General features: G+C 41.7%; 1 protein-coding gene across 11 annotated transcripts in view; it reads right to left on the minus strand.

The window, feature by feature from the left end:
• The window catches only part of DNM3 (dynamin 3), a 377,759-nt gene extending 369,087 nt beyond the window's left edge, over positions 1 to 8,672 (minus strand). For 10 of the 11 annotated variants that reach the window (XM_036342917.1, XM_036342912.1, XM_036342913.1 and 7 more), the window contains exon 1: positions 8,342 to 8,502. In XM_036342917.1, the coding sequence (XP_036198810.1) occupies positions 8,342 to 8,502 (161 nt within the window). Of the gene's footprint in view, positions 1 to 8,341 lie in introns of all 11 variants that reach the window. The other variant, XM_036342907.1, reaches the window with a different exon arrangement.
• Between the last annotated feature and the right edge of the window lie 866 nt (positions 8,673 to 9,538).

Here is a 9,538-nt window from a genome sequence, read left to right on the forward strand (position 1 = left end):
CCCATCCATTACTTATATAAATGGATTAGTCTTTTTAATTCCAAGTTACTTAAATGATAGACAATGAGGCCCTTCAAAATCCCTACCCACTCCTAAAAGTATGTATGTGTTATTCACAGTATATCATGACCTTGAAGTAATGGGAAATGAAAATGAGACACTGTCACAGGGAGCACTGAGGCACCCACTGTAAACTAAAAATGCAGTACTTTCAGCAGCAAATGTTAGGGAAAAACAAGACCAAAAGCAATCCTATATCATCCATATAATTCATGAATTAAATATATCATCCTTTGCCTCAATAACTAGGCTTGCCTTTGTTATCAATTTTTTTACATTAAGGATTGAACACAATATAATGCTTGTTGAAATTAATTATTTTAAAATATTATTTTTGGTTAACCCTCACCCAAGGATTTCTCCCATTGATTTTTGGAGAAAATGGAAGAGAGAGAGGGAAGGAAGGAGGGAGGGAGAAAGGGAGAGGGAGGGAGGGAGAGAGAGAGAAACATCAATGTGAAAGACTCACAGGTTGGCTGCCTCCCATACACGCCCTGACCAGGTTTGGGGATTGAACTTGTTACCCAGGTATGTGCCCTTGATCAGGAATCGAACAAGAGACCTTGTGGTATGAAGGCTGGTGCGCTAACCACTGAGATATACCAGCCAGGGCTTAATTGTTAAAATTTCTAGCCCTAGCTGGTTTTGCTCAGTGGATAGAGCATCAGCCTGTAGACTGAAGGGTCCCGGTTCGATTCTGGTCAAGAGCACATGCGTGGAATGCGGGCTCGATCCCAGTAGGGGGCATGCAGGAGGCAGCCAATCAATGATTCTCTCTAATCATTGATGTTTCTATCTCTCTCTCTCCCTCTCCCTTCCTCTCTGAAATCAATAAAAATAAAAATAAATTTTTAAAATAAATAAATAAAATAAAATTTCTACATTCTTGGGCCTTACTCTAACAAAACAAGCACAAAAAAGTAAAAACATGAAACAGGCAAACTGAAGGGTAAATATTTGCTACCCAAATATATATTTTACCAAAAGTTCACCCATTTCTTTAAATAGTAACCTTTCCATTTATATAATTTATTTCTATACAACTTTTTAGAAACTTTCCATGGTTTAAGCAAGGCCTATCAGTTACCATCCCATGCACATCTTTCTAGAGATGCCCACGTGGTAGGAAGATATTAACATCCACTCTTTCATTTAATCTTTTCCTGGGGCCATCTGTTCCCTGAAAGTCGCAATTTACTCTAGAGTATATTATCTCATCCTAATGAACTGGTCTAAGCCTGAGAAAAACCCTGCTCCCTGTCTCCTTCCACTGTGGCACATGGGGAAAAATAAAATGTCACTGCTGGTCTGCTATCCAGAAAAGTAATAGAGGGGGATTATCAAGGGGAGGAAAGGTTGGTCCCATGGAAGTGAACGGGGAAAAGGAGGAGGCCAAGTTGAGGGTGAGAGGGAGGCACCTTAAAACAATAAGAGGATGAAGAGGAGATGAACTGACCCAGGGCTCCCAGTTCTGAACACCAAGTTCCAAACTCAGCTCCTGATTCTGTTCTTGACCTTGGGCAAATCTCTTGGTTCTCTGTATCCTAATGTAGCTCCAGGAAGTTAGCAAAAATTATGCCAGAAGAATGCGTCTTACAGACCCTAGTGAAATGCCAGTCCTTAGTACTGATAAAAGAAAAGCCAAGCTACCTGTAACGACGATAAAATAAAAAAAATCACCAACGTGGTATTAATAAACCCTCTAATTTGTTGGGATCATGATTAACTCAAGAAATGCACATCATTTAAGGTCAATCTTCCGCCTTTACCTTTCCCTCTTTCTAAACAACACATTCCATCTCAGATTTGACTTTTGAACATATTCCCTGGCATTTTGTCTTCAGTTACTACACTACTTTAAATAAATGCTTTATTCTTTTTTTTTTTTTTTAATCCTCTCCCAAGGATATTTTTCCATTGATTTTTAGAGAGAGTGGAAGAGAGAAGGAAAGCCAGAGAGAAATATCGATGTGAGAGAAACACATTGCTTGCCTCTTGCAAGCACCTGACCAGGGCGGAGGAGTCTGCAACCGAGGTACGTGCCCTTGACCAGAATTGAACCCGGAACCATTCAGTCTGAAAGCTTACGTTCTAGCCACTGAGCCAAACTGGCTCAGGCTAAATGCCTTATTCTTTAAAAAGAAAGTAGAATTTCATTACTCTCACTTATTAATGCCTTGAGGTCCTTACAGAGCAGTTGGTCCGATGCATCTCACTCTCAATTAGCCTCTACTACATCTAGTTAGAGTTTTAATCTCTCCAACCTCTTTTCTTTCCTGCTCCTCTTCTCCTGGGTCCTCTCCAACACACAGTATCTCTTTGTGATAAAGCGACGGTCTAAATTCAATGCCTTGTTGTCAAGTCAGACACTGAGACACAGATCACCACCTCCCTGCTTTGACATTGATACTTCAGTACATGCAGCCTTGAGCTAGAATGATACTGGCTGCCAAACGACATTGGAAACTCGTATATTGTCTACTTTCCACTCATATCCCAACTTCGTTTCCGAACTGTAATTTTTCTGATTTGTTTTCTTTTTCTGTAAAAATAATATGACAGAGTTTAAATTATTTTGTCCCAACTAGTTTGCATTATACCCAACTGCCTTCATTTTATGAACTCATTTGACAATTGCGGTCTTATACCTTAGGCTGTCAGTTTATTAGTTTACTTCCTTGTGTGTGTGTGAGTATGTTTGTCTGTGTGTAATCTCATGTGCAATTAGAGAACTCTTATCTCTTGAATTTTTAAATACTCTCACATTGGGAGAGAGAGGGAGAGAGAGAACAACATTAATTTGTTGTTCCACTTATTTATGCATCCGTTGTTTGCTTCTTGTATGTGCCCTGATTAGGGATCAAACCCGCAACCTTGTGTATCAGGACAACACTGTAACCAACTGAGCTACCCAGCCAGGGCCTATATTCTTATCCATTATACTTAGAACTCAATAAATGTATGGTCATTTACTTTCCTTCCATTGTTTCTCAACAGTACCAATAGGAGTCATGTCCAAGGCTAAATCCCCAGCTTGTCCATTTACTAGCCATGATCCTTCCCAAATTACTTGTCTCTCCAACCAGAAGTTTCCTGCCCTAGTGACAGGTATGTGAAAACAGGTAAGGTAAGGAAGGCATGGAAAGTGTGGAACAGTGTCCATGCCTGCCACCCAGTAAACACATTCACGTCTAAATTCATCCAATGGTGTCCAAATACTGACCCCCTTCTTCCTTCCACTTTATAGAAATGTGTTTAGTATAACATAATGCATTCGATTTATGTTCCAATTAATGCTGAGAGTGTGAGAAATTGCAACACAGACTTAGAGCTAGGCATTCTATACAGTACACTAACTTGGAGCTCTCTTGACTTGGCTCTGGTGAGAGAGGGAAAATATCATCTATTTCTTTTAGTTGTTTGTAGTCCTCTCTTAAAATTAAATAAAACATAATAATAAGTAAACCATCATAATTTAACTCCACTTGTTCACCCTAGCAAAAGGTACTTCCTACAAAAAAAACCTAATATATTAAATGTGTGTTCCATTGGTGGAGAACCCAATAGCCTACCTTCAGCATAGCTAACTATTAGGTTTCCATTCCTCCAGAGCTCTGAATGACTGCCTGCCCAACTTCATTCTTAAAGAAGTTAATCAAGTCCGTTTTTTTTAAATATCTGTTTATCGTAAGTAAATTCTAAAACAGAGATATCTTATCCAGGGCAGTTCATCTAATTGTATTGCTTCTTGGATATTAATTTTAAAAATTAAGTTGATTGTGGTAATTAAATCCAACTATAAATTCGTGATGCCTAGAAGTACATTATGTGATGTTAATTCAACAAAAATATCTTCGTAATTTCAGGCTTTAGCAAATTATTGTTGGATTTTAAAGTTCATATTTCTGATACTTTATTTAAATAGACTCTTGGGAACCATGAAGTATGATTTTCAACAATTATCACATTTTAATTGATAGCACCCATTTATCTAATAACTTTAATACTTAGAAGCCATTTGTTGAGAAATATTCACTGACTCAAATGGTTTGATATTTTAAAAAATCTTTTCCCTCAATACAAACCTATTTCTGAATTAATAAGTTTTACTGATATCAATGCTGCATACCTAATCTTGTTTGCAATTAGAGAACTCTCATCTCTTCAATTTTTAAATACGCTCTTGAAATCAAAGGATTTAAGAATAGATTAGTATCTATATAAGTTATGTAACTGACATTTGGATTTTTAAAAAACTATCTGGTCATGTCCATTCAACAACAGCATCAAATGGCTCACTTTTAAAGTTCTCCCACAAAACAACTTAATTTGGTAATCAACAAATCCATCTTTAGAAACCTCAAAATTAAATAAATATACATTATTTGACATTTTCACATTGAAATGAACTCCCCGCAACTAGTAATTTTTAAAAAATCTTTTATTTGGTCCCTAGTAATCACAAAACCTATTCTTTTTGTGCAAAAGTGAAAGTCTATTTACCAGTCAGGCTGAAGTAAAATAATGTAGACTCCTCTGTCTAGATAATTAGCATTGAAGAAATAATGTTCTAACAAGTATATCATTAAAAAACATTTGCACATTAGCACCTAGTACAGTTTTCACTTAACATCTCTATAAACAAGTTATATGTACTCTAAACACACAGTTAAATAAACAACCCAATTACATTCTAGAGCTCCCTTCAAAGATGTCTAATATAGTAAAGAAATGTATGTTTTAATGAACTTTGCTTTCACCTAAGGAGTTGCTTCCAATCCTCTGTGAAATGAGTCACGGTAGACATACATAAATAAATATAAATAAAAGTATTAATGTAGCAGCTTCTTATTTATTTAGGTGGTGCTTTTAAGTGTGATCAAAAATAAGTTAAAAGCATTTATCAGAGGCATTGGAGAGTCTCAATGTGGCGGGGCAAGGTAGCACCCAGATTTCAGAAAATATGTACAGATTCCAGACACCTCAGGTTGAATCCTAGCACCACTGTTTTTATGTTAAATTAGCCTTTACCAAGTTACTCAAGCTCTCCAAATCCCAATTTCCTCTTCTGTAAAATGGGACTCATAAGAGTACCATCCTCTTTGGGGTTTTATGAGGATTAAATAAGATTATCCTTGTAAAAACACCTAGACTAGCACGAGATGCTTACATAGCAAACAATAAATGTCAACCATCATCATCATCATCTCACTGTGCTGTAAAAAGAAAAAACTGGATGTAAAGATAGTTGAATAAATTCAATTCTTCTGTACACAAACCAGACCAATGGGCAGAGCCCAAGCCAGTAAGTGAACCCCCATATTCAGATCGAGTCTCAACTCCTATTCATAAGCTGCCTCTCACTGCCAGCATATATCTTATCTGAACAACCAAAAGAACAATCTGGTTACTCATACTATATCACATTAATATGTAAATGCATCACTTCAGCAAGAAAAACCACAAACAAGTAGTTCATTCATGCCTCATTTTAGTCATGACAATCTCAAACTGGTCACCCAAAAATTAAATTTTACAGCTACAGTTAAATGAAGTAAACACATTCACATCCAAACTCATTCAATGGCGTCAAAAAAGATCAACATAAACAATCTGAGAGGAGAAGATAGGATTAGTCCACTAAGCATGGATTGTCAAATACTGAGGAGAAAATGCTTCATTATTTGAAAAGCATAAATGATGTACAAACACTATTGATTTACACAAACAATGGCCCCTTGTTTCATGACTACATTCAATAACTGCACATAGTCAGTCTTAAAATGAAAACTGCACAGAGGTCAGTCTTAAAAAAACACGTGAGAGAGAAAAGTTCCATCCTCAAAGGAAAGGACCTTATCTTTAGTGCATAATTTCTGGATAATAAAAAGATAAAAGGTTATAGAATACAAATAGTTTTTTCTGCCTATGATGAATTTCTTAAAAGAGAGAACTCCTTTTCCCCTAAAGTTGGTTTATAATTAGAAATGAGATTCCTCAATAATTCAATGACTGAAACCTTTACTAAAACCAAATGACCTTTTTAATTAAATGTTCTCCTATTATATAGGCTCTGCTATGCAGGTATCATCTCTACAGATAATAAACCTTTTTATATGTATTAAATGAGCTTTTCCCTCTATGTCCATCCTTTTCTTTTATTTGACATTCTAACAGTAATTAATTACTGGTAACACTTTAAAAGTATAAGAAATTACTAATGTATTCCAATAAATGCTCTGATTTGTATAATATTTATAACGTCCCTATTTTCATTCTATCATGAAAGTGTTCAAACTAAAATATTTTACTCTTCCATATCTCTTTTTTAAAATTCTCATTTCAAAAGAATATAGCTAGTGAGGGGAAATCTGTACAATTTTATTACAGCATTAAGAAGTGTGTTAGAATTTGAAAACGTAAAGAATAGAATGAATATGTGCATAAAATGGACATTAGATTTAAAAGCTCTTGCCACAAACAATGTATTGTTTAGTTATTATTGTGGCTCATCCAAGTAAATGTATGAAAGATGCATAAAAATATGGTGACTGCATTTGAATTACTTACAATTTTAACCTTTGTCTGTCTAAAAACCAAAAGTAGTTAAATTACTATTAAGACATCATGTCAAATGCTCTGGAGTATGTAAACCCCAAAATACATTGTCATCAAACCTCACTTTCCCTAAGGGTACCTACCACTTTCTATTTAGTGAATTTCATTAGCAATAAATCAAAGAAAGTAAAGACCCTTAAGTATGTGACTGTTACATGTATGTGTGAAATACATATTCCTCCAACACTTTGTCCTGACTATGATGACGTAGGCAAAATGCTTTACCATCATTCAAAATAAATGATAAAAGCAAGGCAAAGTGATTAAGTGACTTATTAAAAAATACCAGCCAATTGTTGGCAATTTTAGTTTTTTATTAGGCTTCTTGGCTTTCTAGTTTGGGTGAGGAAGGTGCAAAATAAAATACCATTTGATAGAGTCTCATCTGAGAGAATAGAAAATGCACGTTATGGATACTGATATTCCCAAAGGAGGTGTGGGAATATCTAAATCTTACACATCACCAAACACTCACAACAACAAAAAGGAACAGGAACAGGACAGTTCTGAATCCCAAATCACTAACCTGACAAATCAAAAGAGTAAAGTACAATTTCTGGAAACTGCCCCCTCCGGCCCACTCTCTCGGCTCTTTCCACCTGGAAACAGATTTCAGCTTTCATTATGCTTTTGAAATGGGCTTTTCTTAGCAAATGTCTGCACTCCTCAGGCAAGGCCCCTTAAAGTAACCTAATCCCGCCTGAATTGCTCGGTGGAAGAAATGCTGATTCCCAATTCAAAATAAATCCCTTAGCTTTTTCTGTATGAAGAGTCACGAAAAAAAACTCCTCGCTATAATTGAGATGCAGCCTGTTATCTTGAAGATTCGCAGGCCCAATCTCAGCTTAGGGAAGGGAAGTGATGCTGGGGGAGGGGGTGCAGAGAGAGGGCGAGAAAGATGTTGGTCCGTTCCGAGATGATGCAGGAATGACAAGGCACCTGGGCAACCCAGGTCCACGTCCCCCTGTCCCCCGTCCCCCCCCCCCCCCCCCCCCACCACCACCCCGGCTCAGAGTCTGCGCCTCGGTTTCTCTGGCATAGGCCTGGAGCTGTGAATTAGGTGCTCAGGCGAACACACCACCTTTTATTCTTGACTCCCTGGGAGGAGAATGGTGGGGAAGTGTCGCTGGATGAAGCTGCACCACAACAAACGAGGTCTTTCTCCTCGCACCCCGCCTCCCCTGCCAGGGGCAGGCGACGACAGTCTCGAACAGTAGACACAGCTCAGAGAAGCAGAGAAGCCGGGCGGGTAGCGGGGCATCTCCACGCGGAGGCGGGGAGGGGGGGGATGAACCCCACAGCCCTGCGAGCCCCTCCAGGAGGCTGGTGGGAAAGGAGGAGATGTGGAGCCGGGAACCGGGGGGCAGGGGACTGGCTGCCCAGGGCTGGCGTGCGCTGCCGGGGGAAGTCCATCCTGGGGCGGGCCCGCGGGCCCCCACCCCCCACCCCGCCCCAGGCAGAGGACGCGGAGGAAATGGCTTTGTATCGCAGGATGAAAGGCAGACAGGAGGGCCACCAGGCGTGGGGGGCGGGGGGGCCCCACCGCAGCCGGACGACCCCGCCCGTGCCCCGGCACCACTGTCCCCCTCCATTCCGCCGCAGCCGCACCCCCTCAGGCTCCAAGGGCCAAAGCAGGTTGCCACCTCTGCACCCCTGCACTCACCTGCCCACGAAGTTCTCCAGCACCGAGCTCTTGCCGGCGCTCTGGCCGCCCACCACGGCAATCTGCGGCAGCTCCAGCAGGCAGCTCTGCCCCAGCGCCGAGAAGGCGTCCTGCAGACGGTTCACCAGCGGGATCAGCTCCTCCATCTCCCGGTTCCCCATCCTGCCTGCGCAGCCGCCACCCGCCCGTGGGTCTCTGCTGGTCTCGGCTTCCTGGCCGGGAGCCGGGCCGCGCGCGGGGTTCAATCAACCGGGTTCAGTGAGCCGGGTCCAGCGCCCACGTCGGATCCCGCCGCCCTGCCCGCTGGCCCGCCGCTGGGCTCCTGACAGCTAACAGCCCGCAGCGCGCCTGCGCAGCCGGGAGGGGGCGTGGCCTGGCTCCCAGACCGCCCGCCCGGTGGCAGCCCCGCCCCAGGGTTCCCAGACGCGAGCACCACTGCCTCCCAGCTGCGGCCAGATGCCTCCGCCTCCACCTCCGCCTTCCGCCGCCGGGGCTCAGAAGCAGAGTTACAGCCCTGGGTCAGCATCCGATCAGCAGCAGCCGGTGACACTGCTCCCTCTCCGCACCTACACAGCCGAAGTCCAGGGGAAGGCTCTGCCACCACTAACCACTAACAACCCAGTACTGTCACCACAACCTGCAGCAGCAGTCATCAGTGCCCCACCTCCAGAAGACAGTCCCCCAAAGGATGTCTCATGTCCTCACGCTCTGCTCCACAACCCGAATCTTCCCGGGGAAGTGGCCTGTTGGAATCTAAATCCTCCTATCTGACGTCCATTTCAGGCCCTGCGTTGTCTGACTCCACCGAATTATTCAACTTTCCTGACTCCATCCGCCCCGCCCACCCAAGCTGAACTGCAGTCTGTAGTGCTTACCCCTCACCTCTCTCCCTCTCCAATCTACCAAGCTCATGCCGTCCTTGGCTACTCCTCACACCATTTCTTCTCCCAATCTATCCCCTTCTATAGGGTCCATCAATAACCATTACTATGTACTCTGCACCCATTCAGTTAAATTAAGCAAATCGAGAAGACTTGCCTTTGGGTCCTGTGTCTGATGATGGAGACACAAAGATAAACGGACATGTTTTTCTTAGTCTCCTTAGAAAAGTCCTCTTTCCTCTTTTCAAACATCCATAATTGTCAGGATTTCATTCATGGGCCTTGCTATATCTCATGCTTCCTGCCTTTCCCGGTC

The sequence above is a fragment of the Myotis myotis genome, unplaced genomic scaffold, assembly GCF_014108235.1.
Source record: "Myotis myotis isolate mMyoMyo1 unplaced genomic scaffold, mMyoMyo1.p scaffold_m19_p_18, whole genome shotgun sequence".
Taxonomy (NCBI): Eukaryota; Metazoa; Chordata; class Mammalia; order Chiroptera; family Vespertilionidae; genus Myotis; species Myotis myotis.